This window comes from Pseudochaenichthys georgianus, chromosome 4 (assembly GCF_902827115.2).
Source record: "Pseudochaenichthys georgianus chromosome 4, fPseGeo1.2, whole genome shotgun sequence".
In the NCBI taxonomy this organism is placed as follows: domain Eukaryota; kingdom Metazoa; phylum Chordata; class Actinopteri; order Perciformes; family Channichthyidae; genus Pseudochaenichthys; species Pseudochaenichthys georgianus.
Genome location: NC_047506.1, coordinates 41,195,109 through 41,216,833, shown reverse-complemented (window position 1 = coordinate 41,216,833; position 21,725 = coordinate 41,195,109). Strand labels below are relative to the sequence as shown.

Here is a 21,725-nt window from a genome sequence, read left to right as displayed (position 1 = left end):
AATTCAAAAGACAAAATGTATTTAAAGACCAATCTTTATTTGAATGTGCCTCTTAACCTGAGATATTAGTTATACAGTAATAGTATTGACAATCTAAAAAAACTGAGCAACTCAGTCAACTTTATGTTTCTTATTGTCTAAAGCATTTATTATTTTCATTTTCCCCCTCTCATATTCAGTGTGGACGGATTGAGACAGCGTGGTGTCCAGAAAGCTGCAGAGACTTCAGGGAGAAACCTCCGTGTGATGGACGTCCTGTCTGTTGGTTTGGAGAGGACTGAGGGTCTTTCCTCAGCGAGGAGGACCAGGCCTGATGGAGGAGCCCATGCTGGGCAAAGCTGATACCAACTGCACAGGCCTAGTCCGTCACTTTATTTGACTAAATGTGTTCACTTATACATTTAATAGGTTTACACCTTCTGTGCATATGTGCTTTTTATTTAAAACATTTGATTAACTTTTGGTTCACATTTCAATACATTGTATTTGTATTTGCACTCCTTTTGTCCATTATTCTTACTGAAAATGTTCGATTACACATTCACATCTGACTGAAGATTGGCCCCATTTATTTGTGACGTTGCAAACTCTGCGGTACAAGGCACAAGCGATGTGAAGCTCATAAAGTGAGGCAAATAGAAATAATCAGCTGATGGAGTGTAGATGTGGAAATAGCTGCATTCGATCAGCTGACTGTTTTTACAATAAAAGTAGTTTCTTAGTGTACTGGTCTTAAAATCTCATAACATCAGCTTTTAATGTTCCTCTTGGATGTTCTTCTTGACCCTCAGAGAAGGAGAAAATGTTGTGTCTTTCAGGCATGTCCTTTCCTAACAAAAATTACAGGAAACATAAAACATATTATTGCAGAACAAGTGTGTTATTTATGAAAGCAGTGTGTTTGTGTGTTTAGGGGCTGTAGATATAATTATTTTGTAATTGTAATGTTTTTTTTTTATTTCAACAGTGAGCTACAAAGACAATCAGATTATGAATGAACAGTATGAAGTTCATCAACATTGAAATATATGTTATTATCAAAATAATATTTAACTGTTATCAAAACGTAGTGCAACTGTAGAAGCTTGCTCTGTTGTCTCACTGAAAGAATAACTTTTACCACGTTTTTTACAGACAATATTGAGAGATAAATAGTAGCAGTTCTCACTATGTGTTAAATATCTTTGCCTTCAATACATTAAATTAGAAAGCTGACTAAATCATAGTGCTTGTTAACATATAAATGTAACTTTTTGCATGGAAAAAACCCTCAACTTAGCTGATGTGTTGGTGATCTAGTATTTGGTATTGTTTAATGGAATGTATATCAGTGTATTCAAGTCAATACTTCATTCATTTAAACCAATATCTTTCTTGATTCTTCGTACAGTATAGAGTCTTTGTACCTGTGCTGAAGTTCACTGCTGTGAGGAGTCCAGTTCTGTCTCTCACTCTCTGGTCCAGCCTGTCTGCATCACCTGGACACCTTAAACAAACAGATATGTAAAGTACCATGTGTTCAAACAATATAACTGATTCTCTTCAGTTGAACATTTTGGGTTGTGTATTGTCCGAGTCAGGGTCCTTTTTATTTTACTGTAACTTTGGAAGTTGTGTTACCATTGCTTACTGTTTATTTGATACCCATTTGGTAATGCAATTAATAAAAACAACAAGGTTTGGGTTTGTTCTTCAGATGACTGACGTTAACGTGTAAGCTCGAAAATGAACTCCAGCTCAACCAGCCATATTGTAATATCTAAGTAATCATCTTGAAATATGACATTAATAATTGTAATATACACATCTTATTGTGACGTTAACTTGTCTACATACTTGAGCATAGCCAATTTAAATTAACCTTAGCGATGCATACAGTTCCTACCTACATAATAAAATATCTCTCTAAGTTACAAGGATGTAACCTTATTTTATCAACCTCAAACAGAAGCCGTTTGTTCAACAGTATTATCCCACTTAACGCTTAACACTTGTCCATTTCATTTTAACCTTTATATATACAGTCTACTGTCTATTATTTTAACTTGGAGGCTACGTTTAGCATCGTTAGCACCGATGTAGCTACCACTAGCTTATATGCTAACCCAAGCCTTACCATTCATTACGTAGCTGATTAAAATCATTAACACATAAATAAAGCACTCGAATTTCACTTACCGCATTCATGCACCATCTGTTTTAACCGCAGAGCGAGTCACAATAGTCCGATATATAAGCATGAAGAACAAACTGCCACGGCCGGCTTCAAGTTGTGTTCCCTGGATGAACTGAGCAGGCAGAGTCCCTGTAGCTTCACGGAGCAGGTAGCAGAGAGACAAGAAGCTAGCAGCAGCAGTCACTTGACAGAGCTGTCACTCAATGTGACCACGCCCTAATTTATGCACAAACTTTAAGAACTAATATAAATAAAAGGGTCGCGTTAGAAAACAATTCACTCACAGATTCATAATCATGAAGGTGGAATCGAACTATATCGATAATAAAATGTATGGAGCCAGGGGTAGAAACATGTTTTTTTCTGCTGTAAAATTGGGCATTTTAACATGGGGGTCTATGGAAATTGCTCCTTTCTGCAGCCATCGCCTATCGGCCAATATATGAACTGCAGTGTGTGGCACTTCCGTATTGGCGTCCCGGCTCTACCCCACAATTTGCCGCTTGGTTCTTCTCCACAGCCGCGCGACCTCTGAGTCAGACGTCACTTCCCCCTTTTCTATCCTACGGGTTATTATTTTAACTTCTCTTTCACGCCCTCTCAGTAGCTGCAGGATGTGCATTCTCCCACAAATCTGAACCTTTTCTCCCAGGTTCTGTTAAGCCAGTGGATGAGATCAAATGGGCCAACCATCTCTCACACACGCACTGAGAACATCTTTAAACCAGACAGTCTCTTCTTCCCTGAAGTTGCAGTCAGGTCACAGAAGGCCAGGTCAAACAGGGTCACACACCCTTTAATTACAAGTCAGCACAGAACCTGTAAAAACAGGAGACTGGTACATCTTCTCCCAACAGTATTTGACTCTTTATATTCCCCAGCCTGTCACAACATGTTGAACGTCACCTTCTGTATGTGTAGTTTAGGAGGGGGATGCAGAAAGATCCTACAGTTGTCAGAGTGGTGCAGAATCCGATGTGTACAAAGGACAAGGCAAAGACATAACAATAAGGTGGACAAATGTCTGAATACTAGGGGTGTAACGGTTCACAGAAGTCACGGTTCGGTTCATACCTCGGTTTGGGGGTCACGGTTCGGTACGGGTTCGGTACAACAAGGAAAAGCAAAAAAAAGACCCAAATGCATAATTTTTTGTTGCTGTTATTTATTTTTAAAAGTAGTGCAAGTTTTGGTATGAAAAAAAGGAACTAACATTTGGAATCATTAACTGTATTACAGAGTTAAAAACAAACCACAAACAGTACCACACACATTCAGATGGCCATATTATTTATAATGGCTGATGTCAAACAAAAAGGTTAAATAAGCTGTACAACTAAAAAGAATGTCTTGACAATATTAAAATAAATAACAAGTAAGTGTTTCAATCACAATCAATAAAAGGCAATACAGAACTGTATCTCCTGATGTCAAAATATAAAATAAATACAATGATAAATATAAAACTAAATAAAATCTGTACCTTTAGGAGCAATGTCTAACATGTGTAATTAACTTGTGAGTGTGTGAGGCCATTATGCCTAAATAAAGGTACTCAAGCTTTACTCTATTTTCAAGTTTGTCTTCAGAAAGATGAGTTAGTCTACGTTGTCAGCAGTGAGGGCAGATCTGTTGGCGGTAACTATGTCACCTGCCGTCGAGAAAACCCTCTCGCTGGGGACTGAGACTGACTCGGATGTGATTGAGCATGTTTGACGTGTTACCTCTAGCATACCGCACCGCTGTCGAACAACGCCGACACACCGTCCTCGTCCGATCCACAACTCGCACCCCATCATTGTTGTAGTCCACAGGGAACCCGAAATGTTCCCACACAGCTGATTTAAAAGAAGCAGGTGGGTCTTCTAGCGCCTGTGTGTTGTGTGAACTCGCCGTAGCTACCAACTGTTCTTCTTCATGTATTGTGTTGGTTTTGTTGTGTTTGTTCTTGTTCTTCATTTGTTATTTATGGGCGGCTGGCTTTTAGGCGCAATACCGCCCCCTGGATTATATATAGTGTAATACTGCGTGACGAACAGACTTTTTTCCCCACTCGTAAAAAAAGGCGTATTCGCCGTGTGACTGCATGTGCCAAACCGTGACGTCCGAACCGTGACGGTACGGGACGGATACGGATACGGTTACACCCCTACTGAATACTGACTTGACATTTTGAATTCAAATGTAATAAAACTAGTGCTGTCAAAATTATCGCGTTAACGGTGGTAATACATTTTTTGAATTAATTGCGTTAAAATATTTAACGCATTTAACGCATGTGCAGAATGGCCCGCCCCATACGTGCCACCAGTGGCAGCGCCAGGGTATGGCTGGGGTAGGCTACACCCATACCAAGAAATGGCTTAGCCCCACCATGAAAAATGATGTTAAAGTAAGCAAAATAAAGTCTGCCAACTCGCGGAGTAAATTGTACAGACAGCAGTTAATAAGATTGATTTCAGTAGCCACGGTTTTGAAAACTTTTATCACGTAGTGATCGTCTTCTCAATAGAACATCTTTGATAACGGCGTGGTGTTGTTGCAGGAAGTCCCGACGAAGAATACCACACACACACACACACACACACACACACACACACACACACACACACACACACACACACACACACACACACACACACACACACACACACACACACACACACACACACACACACACACACACACACACACACACACACACACACACACACACACACACACACACACACACACACACACACACACACACACACACACACACACACACACACACACACACACACACACACACGTATGAGAGGTTCCAGGTTGAATTGAGGCGAATATTTGTAATGTTCAGAGGTTGTTGCGTTTAATATTCATGAGAATATTTGTCATTGTTCAAATGATAATAAACATTAGCATAAAGCATATTTGTCCACTCATATGTTGATAAGAATATTAAAAACTTGAAAAATATTCCTCTAAGGTACATTTAGAACAGATAAAAAATGTTCGATTAATTTGCGATTAACTATGGACAATCATGCGATTAATCGCAATTAAATATTTTAATCGACTGACAGCCTTAATATATATACATTATGTACAAAAATCAGTTTTTTCTGTCTTTATCTGTGCCACGCTTCAAAGCGGTTTCTGTCAACTACGACACAGAGGGCAACATCACAGGTTCCTCCTCCTCCATGTCAAAAAACAAGCTTAAAGCTTGACTCACGTTCAGAGTTCTCTTCATCATAGTTGAGTCTTCAAAACTCTAAATATATCTAACTATATCTAAATTCTCAATGTTTGTCTGTCACTTTACTTCAATCGCAGTCTCCCGCCGCCTCTCTTTGTCTCCCGCAGCCTGTCTTCGTATATCTTCGTCTCTCTCCATTTCTCGCCATCTCTCTTCGGTTCCCGCCGTCCCTCTTCGTCTCTTTTCGTCTCGTTTCGTATCACTCCGTTTACCTGATTACCTCATCCCCTCCCTGGTAAATACATCCTGTTGAGCAGAATCTACAGTTTCCAGTATTTTCCGTTTCGTAAAATGATAAAATACGGCGAAGATATTAAAATATGTGCCTCCATTATTCATACTTCTGAAATATATCTGTATTAACTTTATATCATTGTATGTCCGTGTTTATTGGGTCTTTTTGCATGAAACAAAGACTGGCATATAGTTTCAAGCCAGTACTTTCGACAGAAATACACATATACATCCTGTTGAGCAGGATCTACAGTTTCCAGTATTTTCCGTTTCGTAAAATGATCAAATACGGCGAAGATATTCAAATATGTGCTTCCATTTTTCATACTTTTGAAATGTATTAACTTTATGTCATCGTATCTCCATGTTTACTGGGTCTTTTTGCATGAAGACTGGGATATACAGTAGTTTCAAGCCAGTACTTTCGACAGAAACACACGGCAATGTTGTCCAGACTGTTGTTTTTATGTGGCACCGGCTTGAACAGGTCATGTGATCTGATCACGCCGGTGTGACGGTCGACTCCAAAGGGTTAATATTAAATACATATAAGTATTTTTACAACTTGTATTTAGAAATACTCTGTTGTAATTATTGATGCATACATGTGTTCATCCATTCAATGTGGCATCTGCTATAATGGGGTTAATGTATGATATTACTTAATAATACAATACATTATAATATATGATATGATAATTACATTTTAGTTTTATTCATTTCTTATTCCATAGTTTCTCATTATTATTATTTTTATCGCTCATCTTATTTTTGATTTTATTAATCTGTGTGAATCTGTGCTGTCCTGTTTTTCACTCTCACCCTGTTGCTGTTTGAACTACTGAATTTCCCCACGGGATTAATAAAGGTCCATCTTATCTTATCTTAATGTATAAGTTGATTTACTTCAATCTACTGTACTGTGTAAAAACACCCCAACAATATTACAAGAAATATACTGCATAAAGCAAACTATATACTTTATTTGATCTAACATATTGATGTTTCTACAACACCCAGTTGTCTTTGTGTATTTTGTGAATGAAGCACCATCTCATGGTTAAATCCTGTAATTGAACAAATGGGGAAATTGGGCAACGCCCTCTAGCAATTTGGCAACACCCCCAGCCACTGGCATCCGCTGGGCTTTTGACTGGGACACACCCATTTGAGTCTGATCTGGAGTGCTACATCTGTAGATCACAGCCCATAACCCATCTCACATTTGATAGAAGATGGTGAGTATCCCCCCTATGTACATTCTTTCTGAGCGTCTACCCTCATGGGCCAGGTCAACCCAGGTCAAATTGTTATGTCCTGTACCATAAGTGTGCTAAAACCTCACTCACTAACAAAGTAAACAATGTTAAAGTCATGCACTAATGATAACTGATGCTGCTGAGTGGGGATAACGTGTTAAATGTTGATTATATGCTTGAGCAGTTGGATTTTTTTATCAAGCCTAGGTACACATTCCAAATGAACCTACATTTTTCTCATTAATCTTCTGGGATTTACCGTCACAAGAAATTAAGTAACGTAATTGAATCCATTAGGGTTGTTGTCCGTCTTTAAGGTGGTATGTAAGAAGACAATTTAGTGAAGGGTAACCTCACACTGTAGTAGTTCAGTGGGTCTGCTAACGAGGGGCCATCTAAAATATTTTTACTATATTGTGGAAATGGACTTATTGTATGTTTTTAATGTTTAAACATTTTAAAAGATTATGTTTTTCTTGTTGTTGTCTTGTCAAGCAGACTGTTCTCTCCATCCATGGGTACCTCTCCATTTGATAGGCAGGAGAAGCTCCAGAGAGACTGCTTACTTGTTCTGCTGCTCCAGCTTGGCGAGCAGCTCCACATCGTCAGGACTGAGCAGCGCGGGTGAGGAGGGGGAGAGGCCGGCTGAGGACAGAGAGGTGGAGGACGAGGTGGCAGTGGTCTGCAGGGACGTGGGCGTGGCCACCTGGCTAGCCATCTGACTGACCGTGTGGGACACCGAGTTCTTCACCCATGAGAGAGTAGAACTCAGCTTACCAGCACCTGTCGCCACCTGCAGAGGACGGAGAATACCTCTTAATTCAGTGACTAGATCCTAGTAATACAAAAAATACAAATATTCTACACCACCACAGAGCACTCTAACATGAATTTATTTAAACATAATTCCTGCCAGAAATACATTATCAGTGTTGTAATAGCTGCACAGGTAGCACATAGCAGTATCTGCTAAATCCATACAGCTGCATAGTTTTCATACTTGGCATTAGCAAAAAACATTAAATTACTTTTTAGTAATTGCTTTAATTGAATGACAATTTGTTCTATTTCAGATGTAAGATGCTATAAGCTGTTTGATGGACACATGTCTTCACCTGCACACTGCAGACAAATTGGACTGACAAAACAAGAAGATTTAAAGAAATCACCTTGGACCTTGAGTGAAATTAAAAAGTCTGACTTTTTCCTGACAATTTACAGATCAAACAACTAATGGAGAATATAATCAGCAATTCAATCAATGATGAACATAACTGTTCATTGCAGCCCCTATTCCTGACATTTAACACATTCATTAAGTTTGTATATTGTGTTGTATACAACTGACAAATGCAAGAATCATGGCTAACAGTAAACGTGGTTGGAGCTCAACAATGGCCAATCTACTGTCCTCAAAGAGAGAGACTTCAGAGAGGATGTGCCACCTGGTTCACAACCAACAGCCTGACCATTTCATGAAGGAAATCTTCTATACTCATACCTGCTATTCCAAATCATCCACAATCTTTCAGCAGCTAACATACTCCATGAGGAAATCAAGTATGCACTCATCTAGAGAACACCACAAAAAGACAAAAGAAATATTCCATGGTAATCCACTCTTGTGAACCTTCAACCTATGAAATGACAGACTGTAGTCATGCTGATCACACTGTCAGGAGGGGTCAAAGTGCTCCACTAAAGATAGGACTTATAAACGTCTCCTGTGAAGTCATGGTAAAACAGGAAGTAGACCTCCACACAAAGCGGAAAAAGGGATTCTGAAATTCCTATCGCACCTGAGTAAAACAAATATTTCTTTGGTTTCAACCCAACAGGAAGTCTGGGTTCTACCAGGCAGGAAACCATACCATGCATCTTACTTGGCACTAAATGATGAGTCATTTGTCTGCGAGTATCAGGTCTACAGAGGGACACAGATATAGCAGAGAAGGAGAGGTGAAGGAAAGTGTGTGGTGAATGTGGTGAGAGGAATGTGCCATACACTGAAAGTATAATGATGGCTGAGGTTTGCTACCCTCCTGTACACACACAGACACTGCGTAGCTGTACTGATACCACACAGCAGAGGTGAAAGCTAGAGCAATATTATAGTTGATTCACTTTAAATAAACTATTACTTAAAAAGAAAGCAATACTATTTTTGTTTACACTGAATGAAAGCTACAATCACACATTTGAACATATATGTGAGAAATGCTGTGTCTCCCGTATCACAAAAAGCCAGGAATCAGGTTTTTAGTTGATGAATATTTCTAGAGATGGTTTATTTCCCTTTAGAGAGAGTATGTCTCGGCAACCGAAACAAATAATGATATGATATTTGTCTTTGAATCAAACAAGTAACAGTCTACAAGGTTCCTTGGAAGCTTAGTGGCTATGAAATATAATCGATAAGTGTGGCGTCCTAGGTTATATACCAATATGAGGACTGTAGTCATCAATATGATCCATCTACTGTAATATAGGCAACATTACAATTCTGAATATTATAATCAATCTTTTTAGTTCAAAGCCTGTAGTTATGCACCCCTTCCTGAGGGACAGAAAGGCTAAGATGTAGTGAGCAAAGAAAGACATTTGATATCTCATAGGTCTGACCAAATCAATCTGAGTGACATCACTACTGCGAACACAACAAAAACAAAGAAAGCTCTTTAAATGTTCATTTCTTTTATCAAGTAAAATACATTAAAAAAAAAACTTGTTTTGCAAACTCCAAGTGAATATCTCCTCTGGAAAGAGACATGGTCCACAAAGGCAACAACATGCTGCTCTTTGGTCAGTGTACTGTGCTCGTCTTCTTCTTCTCTGTGTTTATTGACAGATCCGCAAACCAACTGTAAAGTTGCTAACCCACAATTGCTGTTAGAAGCTGCACTTGTTAAGCCAACAAAAGCAATTTGGCATTGTATTATTTTCCAATAATATATTAGTTTGTTAGTGTAATACATTATAATATAAGTTTCCCCTTATGATGATTTATCAACCCAATATATATATTGTGCATCTCTAATTATGAATACACTGCACGGCAAATATAGTAAAAACATTTGAATGTATGCATCATAAAAGCTTCTGTATGTAACATTACACATTCTACCACATGGAAACAGGAAGTGGGGGTACACCACATTGTTACTGTTACTGTAGTAACACCCTGTTCCAGAGCTTTCACTGTGGGGGGGGGGGCGTATTTTTACTGACCTTCAATCAACAATATGACAGAACAGCTAAACTAACAGATCCACATCCTGTAGATCCTCCTGGGCGGCTGCCAGAGCAACAAAGGTCTGCAGAACAGGTGCACGAGTGTACATGCAGATAGATGTGAAAATAAGGACCCCTTACCTCACTTCAATGATTTGTATTACAAGACTTATCAATAATGAAGGAAGAAATATGACAATACAAATCTCCAGATAGGTTTTCTTGACAGTTTCAGTTTGACTTCCTAATACCTTGTGGATCACTGTGTTATACATATAATTAAACAATCTACAAAATGATTTGTCCATATTACAGACGAAATCTGTTTATATGTCTCTGGTAACGTGAGGAACAAACCAGATGTGATTTGTCTCCCATACAACCCAGCACACTGCTCACATCAACGATACCACAACAATGATGATTCTGAAAATGCAAGTTGCATTTACCCACATGACTGTAATTACAAATAATAACAGGATCCATCACAGCAGTAACAGACGTATGGCGCTTCTGCACGAAGACAGATTATCTCAGCGGGTGTGTGCAGTGCAAACCGACTCAGATGTTGATCAGCACATACCACTTCAACAGCAGAAAACTAAAGGCTAAACTATAGACCACTTCAATAGTTCATTTCATTTGCTTATATCACAGAAGAGTGTGACTTCATTAACAAGTACTAAATAACTAAAGAAGGAAATGTTATCTTCCTTAAAGGTGGGGTAGGTAAGTTTGAGAAACCGGCTCGAGATACACTTCTTGTTATATTCCATGGAATGCTCTTAATGTCCCGATACAATGAATATCTGAAGTGCTTTGACAATAAATACATAAATAAATGTCATCAGTGGAAGCCGTAGTACTGTAAAAAGCACGACCAATCATCTGAGCCGGCCCGGCTAAAATAACTGGATGGCCTACCTGCCTGTCAGCCTTCCATCTGTGCACAAACTTATCTCGTGCCCTCATTGGTCGTGTGCGCGTTCGTGTGTGTTGGAGGAGGGGCTCTGTGAGGAAGTGGCAGATTTTTTCCGGCTGTGTATTTTCAAATTCTAGCGCACTCGAGCTGGTTTCTCAAACTTACCTACCCCACCTTTAATGTCCCGCTGATCCAGTTATAGATAATTTATGAAATCATTCAATCTTAAATGAATATAAAAAATGAACTACATATTCTTTGTGAACATAATCAGTAATGTAAGTAATGTGCAAACAATAGAAAAACAGTTGGTGCATAAAAAGACTCCCCTCTCTACCCAGCTCTGCTCTGCACCGCTGAGCCAGCCAGCATTGTATCTGTAATGTGTCTCTTTGAAAGCACAGGGGAAATGGAAGGGCCGGAGGTTTCTTCACAGAGTGACTCCCAATGTGGGCTGCCATGCAGGACTAACAGGGGAGAGAAAAGAGGACCCTGAGGAGGACTAAACACCATGCTGAACCCAGCAGAGGTAAGGCCTCCACCTTGCCTTGCACTTTTCAGTCTGATCAATGATGAACCTAATTAACCTTATTTGAAAAACAACACCGTGTCTTACTGCACTTTTTAGCAGACAAGAAAAACCAGAGGGAAGCAAAGTATGAGCAGATCCAAATCCGTCAGGACAGGGCAGGGAAGGCTATGATTTGAGGGATGTGTCTATGTCCAGGTGGTTTTAGAAAACATTCCTTCTATCAAGTCCAGCCAACTGAAGCAAGGTTTCTCTATCAATTGTGGATACAGAGATTTTTGTTCAGCTTTTGTTTGCCAAAGAATTCAAAGGGGCCCTGAGATGCAGTGTGCATAGCTAATGCAACCCACAGTGAGGCAAGAAGAAAGCCTCGGCGATACAGTTTCCAAACAATTGGGATTGGCTTCCTTATTCAAAATGCACAGCACCTCACATATATCTCAAAGTGCAGAACCAAGCAAACACATGTGAATCAACTTTTAAGCCAGGACACATGTAGAAGTCTAAAAGGTGTTAATAACAGTCATACAATAATTAATGTTCTCACTTTTACTTCTCTTTCATCACGTGCCATTTCTAGGCGATGAATAAGCACAAACATGTCTGTCCCAGCAGGAAAGAGCATGACTATCTTCAGGGAAACATGCTGCCCACTTGCTGAGTGAGAGAGAATTAAAACACAGGCCTGACTGTGCTACAATGACACACTAACACTTGGGTAGAAGAAAGGCCTTTCCGGAACATACCGGGAGAAGCTCCATTTTTCCAAGTGTACAATCAGTCTTTCTAAAGGTTATTCTTAATTACGCTGTCACATAGTGAGGGCTACAACCACTAGCTTTTATTTTCCAATTTGCCTGGAAAACTTGCACTGCAAAAAAGTAGCCTTAAAGTAATGTGTTGTGAATTGTATTTTTCAATCAATAACACATAAATGTCAGCATTTGCTAGTGTGTTTTGTTGGAGAGAAAGCTATGGTAACACCAACTACTTATCATTGTGCGAAGCTGTGTGTGTTATCTCCATTGTCTAAACCAGAGACTGTTCTTCAACGGACTCCTTCTATCTCTTAGCAGTAAGTGGTAGTACTAAAAAAGATCACTTATTTGACTTGTTCTCAGTCAATTTGACAGGTATTACGACAGCTTCTCAAAGTGTTTTTTATTTATTTATTGTTCCATTCTGAAACTATTTGTGAATAATAAAAATATGTATACTGCTGAAAAGTACATCATCTGTCCTGTTATTTGTCCCAAAAGATGCATAACTCCCTTGGGTCATGCATGCCAATCCTGAGGTTCTGGAGGTTTCCGTTTTAACTGCATACACATCTCTAGTCTTACAGACGGTTTGCAATTGACACCTTGAAAAGTGAGGATAATAAAGAAGCATCTGGGTATGTCCTACCAGGAAACTCCCTTTAAACCCATACAAAACCCTGCTAATTTAATCACTATACATTCTGAGAACAGAAATGCATTTAACTAAATTCATCCAGGTGTGAATGCAGTTGCACAAGTGTAGTGAAACAGAATGCCATCAAATGATGAGCTACATTTAAAAAGCACTAGCATTTTACTTGAGAATATCTGTTTGGCAAGACTGTGAAATGTTCTACTTGATTGCTTAATAGACATAAGTCACAGCACTTCTCACTCAGCCCATTAAACATTAGGATTTGTTTTAGGAGAGCCATTTAGCTCTGATAGCACATCCAATGTTCCCCATTGGATGGCCCAACATGTTGCGAGTTAAAGTATTACAGTCATGATCATCAAGAAACACTATTCCATAACATCATCGGCTTACACTGAGCGTTCCATGTTCTCTCTTTAACTCCTTATCCATCTCGCTTATATTTGTCAGACCTGCCGCTGTTTACTGTCATTATTTATGACAGTCGAGAAATAAGTACTTTCTGCAGTTGTAAGAGTTATATTGCGGGGTTATTGTACACAAAGCCGCGTTGTTGTCACTTGTAAGTAACTTTCCCGAAGTTGGAGTTAAATATATCCTTGGCTTGAATACAGCCCATGCCAATGCTGAGAGGTTTAAATGCTTCACATCATGCTAGCACCTATGAAAAACATGTTTAGTTTACAGCAGACAGGGCCGATGCATTAGAGAAGTCTCTGCTCCTTATTTGGCTCGCTGGTGTTGTGAGCTGAAATGGAGATCTAGCATCAAATGCAACAGAATACTGTCCTCTTCCAGAAGGCTCTAACGTCGGCTAGCTCGACGAGGGTAAGAGTAGGATTACAAAGTTACATCGATAGAGTCATTTGACATCGCCAAGCAGGAAAACCAGGCGATAGCTGGAGCCCGGAGCCATCCAATTAACTAGTTGTACAACACATAGCTAAGCTTTCAATGACACAACTGACAACCAGTGTAAACAAGCTGATATTCCGAGAAAACAAATTCAAAAGTTACGTTTTGAAACAGTCTTCTTTATAAATGAAATGTCATGCCATACACTTGGACTGATACAGAGATAACTTCGCTTCGTTTTATGAGTAAGTGGTTATTCCAGTACTTAGTCATAGCCCGAGAAAACAAGAACAGCCTTTACCTTGAAATGTTTTTCACCAGCCGCACCAACTGTCCTCTGCTTCCCATGCACAAACTTATAGTCCCACTTTTAAAAGAAAAAGACCGGCTTCCTAACACTTTATCGGAATACATTAGCTATATTTTCCCAAGTTAGCATATCTAGGTTTTTCTACTAGAAAGCTAGCCAGTGTTGGGTTAGCTAGCTAGTTCCCATTGACTCTCCGGTCCAGCCCATGCAGCGTATAATACGTGTACACAGTCTGCAGAGCAGACAGACGGCGGCGGCCTACCAAATGTTTACATCGCACTGCGCACGCGCTTACTGCTCAAACCTGACAAAACACTGCCATCAAGTGTTCACGATGACAACTGCACTTCAAAACGTGTTACTACTTATTTCCATTCCATGTGTAAGTGGAGTTATAGTTTAAACAAAAAGAGGTGTTTGGGATTCGGTCAGGGGTGGAAGCAGAGACAGAATATCCTTAAGTAAAATGATTATTCTGCTGAGGATTTTCCCCATTATTTTAGTGATGTATTGGTTTAGTGTTTTAGTGTTTAGTGATAAACATAAGAAATGCTGTCATAATTACCCAAAGACCAAAGTGACACTTTCACAATGTTTGTTTTGTCTAATTAATAGTAATGCATTACAATTATTAACGTTATTATATTATTATTATTATAATAGCTAAACAACAAATATGTTGAGAACTGAACACCGTCAAACGCAGTTACAACTTCCAACTGCACTACTTTTTAATAGTTGTATTAACTTATTAACTGATCGACATCAGAGATGCAAAATATCATCCCTGTGTTTTTTTATATTGTAAACTGTATTTAAATAATGTGCGGGCATGTATGCATGTTGGTATGGATGTGTGAGCATGTTTAATGTGTATATGTTTATATAAATATATATTTATTCGTTGTATGTGGGGATTGCTTTTTTAAATTTCGTTGTACCTGGTGCGATGACAATAAAGGAATTCTATTCTATTCTATGTTCTCTTGCTGAGATAGAACCATGGAATGTTTGTACCTTTAAAATAGCTTAAACAATCAAAGTACATGAAAGTGAATTTGCTGTGGATTATCCAGAGGTCATGACAGCATATATTTTACTCATAGCAGAGGTGTCCAAACATTTTTCACTGAGGGCCACATGCAGAAAAAAAAAAAAAACATATATATATATATATATATTTAAGAAGTTTAAGACAAGCACAAGTTTTAGGTGGTAGGCAATACAAAATGGACCAAGGGCCGCAGTTGGCTCCCAGGCCGTAGTTTGGACACCCCTGACTTCAAGCAACAGCAGCCCCTGGAGGCTGGAGCTGCCACAGGTTCTTCACACAAATATCCAAACTAAATCCGCCTGCACTTCCCTGTCTGACCTTTTACTCTGCTGGCTTTCACCTCTTTTTCCATTTTATGGAATAGATTGATTAAAAAAACATTACCAGATGAATGAATCGATCGTAGATGGAATGACATTATACTTTTCAATAACATGTGCAATATGACTTTCAATATAATGTGCAATAATACCTTTCAGTATCATGTGCAATACTACTTTTTGTCACCATTAAATCTTATGTCCAATACAACTTTCCGATTATAGTTTGCTTATTAAAATAATCTTACTTTTTCTGCTATTCTGTTAGTCACTGATGTCAAATAAAGTTGTATCTTATCAGTTCGATGAGAGGTGAGAAAGGACGTTTTAATCTCCCCTACACACCAGAAATTGACAATAAAGTTGACTTTGACTTAGACAAGTTAATGTCCTCAATCTGTTGTGTTTATTCCATAGAAAAAACAAAAGATCTGTGGATTAAGACCATTTGTTTCAGAAAGAGAAGCCGAGTAAAGGAAGCATCTTAGCACCCAATACCTGCTCGTTTTAACAACACATCTCTGATTACATATAACTGCACTTGAGACATTAACAGGCCAATTGAAGTTCTTACAATGTACAATCTTGTGTGTTTCATCCAGCACATTATTAAGACTTGAGTCAAGGAACATTTTCTCAGGCTTCCTGTAGCTCTATAGGTGTAGTAACACTTATCTAATATCTGATCTCTAATAACTTACCTCAGGTTCATCGCTGAGAGAAACAATTCTTTCTGGAAGTCTGAACACCGTGGTCTCAGTGCTCGTAGAATCCGAAAATACCATTAATCTATCTAGAAAAGCTCCACCTTTACTCTGTGGTTAGCTCTTTAAAAAATAAAGGTTAAACTAAAACTTGAAGTATCCAGGCCTTTAATAAAACTATAAACATGGCTTAGAGCTGCTTTGCTCGGTTTGGTAGGTTCACACAGCTGACTTTCACTGAGCGAGAGATATCAACAGAAACTCATGATGAGGTAAACATTCAGGCAAAGGTGTTCTGATGAAAATGTGACGGAGCAGACTGCCTTCACTCACATACCACACAGTCCTAAAACCTACTCTTCAGGTTTCACATAAGGAGCAGTGACGCATATCTTTTTTCGCTTGTTGGACATTCCTCTGTTCATAGAGGTAGCTGAAAAGCAACTGACGTGGTGGGAGACATGGCAGCACCATGGCCACTGTATGTGACTGTCGCAGTGTCACAATAAGCACATCTCAGCCTGCAAGGCGTAAACTAAGCACCTAAAAGGAATCAAATGGACTGAACATGAATGCAGATAAATGTTAACAGTAAAAGGACAAGTTACTTTTTCAGGATTTATTTCACCTTGGGCACTGATTTTATCTTTCTTACAGTGCATGTCGCTTTTCTGCTTGCTCCTGCCTCTGCTTACTTTTTATGCTGATTTTCCTATTCTTATTCTCTGAAAACTTCGAGCAGCGGCTCCTGGACATTAACTTATCACTGGGACAGTTCGTAAATAGATGGAGGTTTTCAGCCATATTTCAACATTTTTACGACGACCTCAGTCTTACAGTAGCGTGGCCTAGCAACAGCTAAAGCCTGGTAGGCTACTGCAAATAAATGCAGTGGAGTAAAAATACCAGGTTAACCTCTGAATTGTAGTGGAGTAGAATTACAAAGTAGCAATGAGCTGTCATGTGGGTATATATTAATGCTATATATTAATGCTGCGCATTATGGACACAAGCGATTTTCACCCATTTATTAATTATATGTTTTACATTTGATAACAACAATGTGTTTAATAATGGCAACTTCTAATTGTGGGAAAAACGAAAACGTTCAGTAGAGATGTCCCATAGAACATTTTGCGAAACACAATAGCCAGCATGTGTAGTTCTGGGGGGGTGTTCGATTCCAGTTTTGGATAGTCTGGCGTGGTTTATTTCACACAGCTGTTTGACGCTCTGCGTAACCTTACGGGGACTGTAGTCCTAAACGATAGCTGGGGATTATGGGTAGTGTAGTGTCTTCGGCCATCTTAAACTCAGAAATGTTGACAATCGCAATGATGCTCGAAATGTCCCTTATAGGCCTACGTCTGTTTCCGGTTATTTTTATTTTGAAATTCAGTTCCTGACGGACACCAAAAAAGCCCGAGATTATGGAATTAAACCAATAAATAAAAGCAAGGATAATTGTGTGTTATTGGTGAGTAAATAACAGTGTGTTATTTTGAAAAGAATAACAAATTAGAAGGAACAAATATTTAAAAATACAGATTTCAGTATCCTGAGGCTCTGAGCCCCATTTATTTTCCTCACAGACGGCAACAAAAGTCCGAAATTATACGATTTAAAATAAAAGCAATAACTGTGGCTTGATATTGAGTAAGAACATGTTTTTATGAACCACACAGCTTCCGGTCTTCCACGACCCGACCGGAGAAAAAGACGTGCTGCAGCCTGCAGGCACGAAACACATTACCAGTAGAAATACATTGCTTTTAAAATCGTGCTGTGCAACACGAAAAAAAGGGGCAAATCGTGTGGGTGAACACGAATCAATAGATTAAAAATCGTGTTGGTGAACACGAAATGCCGTGAGACTGGGTTGGCTATTTAGCTTAAGCTAGTCGGTAGCAAAATGCCTCCGTTCTCTACAGATGACTTCCACAAACTTATACAGAAGATAGCTGTGTTGGAAATGAAAATGCAACGGTTGGAAGTTAACGTGGAAGTGAATGGACTATGTTGTGGGAATGACACCACTTTACCAGTGTTGCAAAATAATGGAAAAGGGTATGCTAACTCACAGCTAGTTAGCAGCTACAATGATTCCAAGGAACAGGAGGGCTGTGTACCGGGTAATAAATCTACAAGTGGTAGTCCTTGTTAGGGAAATTATTGACCTAGACTCCTAGATATGACGTACAGGACCAACCCTGACGTTTGTTTATCTCCTTTAAGGACATAGGCTGCTTGAGCCATAATGTTATTGTTCCCATTCTGTGACCGGTCAACACTAGAGAGGCTTCTCAATACTCAAATTTCCCCTCCTCGACTCCTCGGTCCTCCGGTAGTGACCCGGAAATGAATTTCAGCGCGCCATTTTGAAGGACGTCTCATTTCTCTAAATGCACACCGAGGATCGAGCATCGAGGAGGCTCTCTGGAGGAGCTATAACCGAGGATACACTGATGGTTCCTCCACGGCTCCTCCGCGGATGCATTTCTGGGAACGGTGGAGGCGTGACGCACGGCCGGACTTATCTCAGCCAATGACAGCTCTGCATGCATCCCCTGGATATTATTTGAGAACCTGCTCTCATCGCATCTGATGTTTACAGTGAGAACAGCTGTGAGGCCCATGCAGAAAGCAGAGCAGTGTGTAAAATATATATCACTCAGTAGAACAGACCTACTCTCTTTATTTGCTTTAGTTTAGTAGATATCTACAAAGAGTCCATATTTTTCTAAAACCATTTAGTGCTTCACATAATAAAATACACAACGGCTGTAGCCTGATTATGCTTTAGGAGCTGTAGGTGTGTGTGGTACAGTATGTAGGTGTGTGTTGTACAGTGTGTAGGTGCGTGTTGTACAGTGTGTAGGTGTGTGTGTTGTACAGTGTGTAGGTGTGTGTTGTACAGTGCGCAGATGCCGCGGACAGACGGGTCTCAGTTGGTTTGATGTCCTTACTTTTAATACTTGCAAATACAACTTTTGGCCCGTAATTTCAATTCCCCATTTCAGCGACCAGAGAGAGAGTGGGGGGATATATCCAGTCTCTGATTGTGTTACGTTATTATCAGAGTGCTCTCATACTTTAAATTGTATATATTTATATAAATATATTTGTGTGTGTGTGTCCGCATCTGTAGCCTGTTATTGTCTCATTAGACCGCACTCTCAATGAATTCAAAGTAAATATGTGGGGGAACAATGTTCAGCTGATCTAACAGAGATTATAAAATATGACAAAACACTCGACAGCTGATGCAGCTGTTGCCACGTAATAATGAACGGACGTCGCTTTAATATGACCGCTCAGAGGAGAGGAGTTCTCATTTCTTTAAACGTCTGCTGCTTCCCCTCCTCTCTCCTCGGTCCTCCGCTCGCATCTCCTGTGGGCGGGTCTAAGTCTCGAGGAGGGGAGTCGAGGAGGGGAAATTTGAGTATTGAGAAGCCTCTTAGGTCACAGACGGTCTGTTGTTGTGGGTGCACTGGGACACTTCCTTCTTTGTTGCTTATGGACTCCAAGGTATAACATCTTTGAGGCCATAAGTGACGGACGCAAGTGACTCAGTGTGCCCAACTGGTTAAACTATCTTATCAAAATATGTTGATTACTCTCTGTGAAACCAGTTAAATGGGCTAACGAGAGAGAGGTTCTCCAGAATTGACGTGGCAACTCTCCCGTGCAGTCTCACCGTGACTGCTGTGATTTGTGATGTGAATCCTCCGGCCGTAACTCCAAATAAACCTCCAGTGTTTGACATCAAAGCTCCTGCTCTACCGTGTCTCCTTTCTGAGTCGGTGACTCCCACTGCATTGCTACACAGAAGTTTCCACTACCGTCCTCCCTGGAACTCTCTGGATGCAAAGCCTAAGAGTAAATCATTTCCATGGGATTTGGGAGGACGGATAACAGGCAGAGCCCAGCACTCTGAAATCTGTGATGCGACCGGCTGGCCTGCATTGTTATCACCCAGGAAGAGCGCCTCTTCAACCCCTAAACAGCAGTGGACAGCTGCTAAAGGGAGAACTACAAAAAATCCTCCTAAACCACCAAGTGTGCCAACCCAGAACAGATACGCTCCGCTGACCGAGAGCCGGAGATCTCTTTCTGATGACCTGGATAACCTGTCCTCTTCACACAGCAGGGTAAGGACCAATAGCTACTCCAAAAGTAAAGGGGAAAGCTAACGACTGGGCCTGAAACTCTGATTGTGGGTGACTCTGCTGTAAGAGATGTAAAAGGTATGTGTAGTAAGAACAACACCAAAGTACTCTGTTTTCCCAAGGATACGGTCTCTGACTTGGCTGAGAAGATCCTGCATATTGGGGCTGAACATCCGACTGTGAAGAATGTGGTTCTGCACATTAGAACAAATGATGTTGTGAAACAAGAGTCAGAAGTGCTGAAAGAAGACTTTAAATGTTTGTTGGAAACTGTCAGCTCTCTAAATGCAGAGGTGTTCATCAGTGGCCCTCTACCGCCAGTCAGAAGAGGAGTGGAGAGATTCAGCAGATTGTTTGCACTGAACACCTGGCTTTCAACTGCATGTATTGACCATTCTGTCCATTTTATTGACAATTGGGACCGCAGACATCTTTTCAAGGCAAATGGAGTTTGCCTGAACAAGTCAGGAGTGAAATTGTTTATCTCTAACATATTCAACTGCCTGCGTCATCAATCTGTTCCCTCTGCCAAGGACAAGCGGCAAGAGGAATCAAAACAGGAGAAAGACACAACACATCGCGCAGAAAACCTTGAAGAAGTATCACTGCACCCGCCTGAGGAATGTTCTGATTATGGGAGACCTATGACACAAATGGAGGAGTCTCCACTGCCCGTCACCCCCCCTGTCAACGCCTTCGAGGATACTCTTCATTCATCCCCCAGCTCTCTCTACTCTCCGCTCACCCTTTCACCCTCGCCCACCCCCCTGGAGTTCGATGACCGCATGAAGGCGACACGCAGGGTTGGCAGCATGTCCTTTACCCCTGCCCCTCAACGACGCCCACCAAAATCACCGAAGCAGAGATGCGCACCATCTCCCCCGGCTTACAGTGTAGCCCTCACCCTGCCCTCCTTTGAGAGGAGCAGGGTGGTGGGTCCTCCCTCCCCTTCAAAGCCTGATAGGGATGTGTGTGTACAAAACGCTGCAAACTGATATCTGCTGGGTCCAGGCTCAAGGGCGTATGGCACTCTCAACTATTTCCAGGACATGCCGAGGCCCTGCCTGCCTGTAGCTTTACCGATATCTGTGTTGATAGGTAATAGATTAAGAGCGGTGAATCATCTTAGATACAGGAAGCGCTCAAACGTTTGTGTGAGTTTATCTAATTTAGCAGTGATTCCATGTCAGCCACAGCTTGTTACAAAAAACCTGACTGATAGTGTGTTTAACGAACTTAAACTAGCTTTATTAAATGTCAGGTCTTTGGCAGGAAAAACATTTTTAATCAATGATTTTATCA

General features: G+C 40.3%; 1 protein-coding gene across 3 annotated transcripts in view; it reads right to left on the bottom strand.

The window, feature by feature from the left end:
• evi5b (ecotropic viral integration site 5b) overlaps positions 1-14,407 on the bottom strand; it is a 42,202-nt gene extending 27,795 nt beyond the window's left edge. For 2 of the 3 annotated variants that reach the window (XM_034080358.2, XM_034080359.2), the window contains exons 1-2: positions 14,168-14,407; positions 7,480-7,706 (exon numbers count right to left, since the gene is read on the bottom strand). In XM_034080358.2, coding sequence (XP_033936249.1) covers positions 7,480-7,631 — 152 coding nt within the window. In that variant the 5' untranslated portion in view covers positions 7,632-7,706; positions 14,168-14,407. The remainder of the gene's footprint in view (positions 1-7,479; positions 7,707-14,167) is intronic. The other variant, XM_034080362.2, reaches the window with a different exon arrangement.
• Between the last annotated feature and the right edge of the window lie 7,318 nt (positions 14,408-21,725).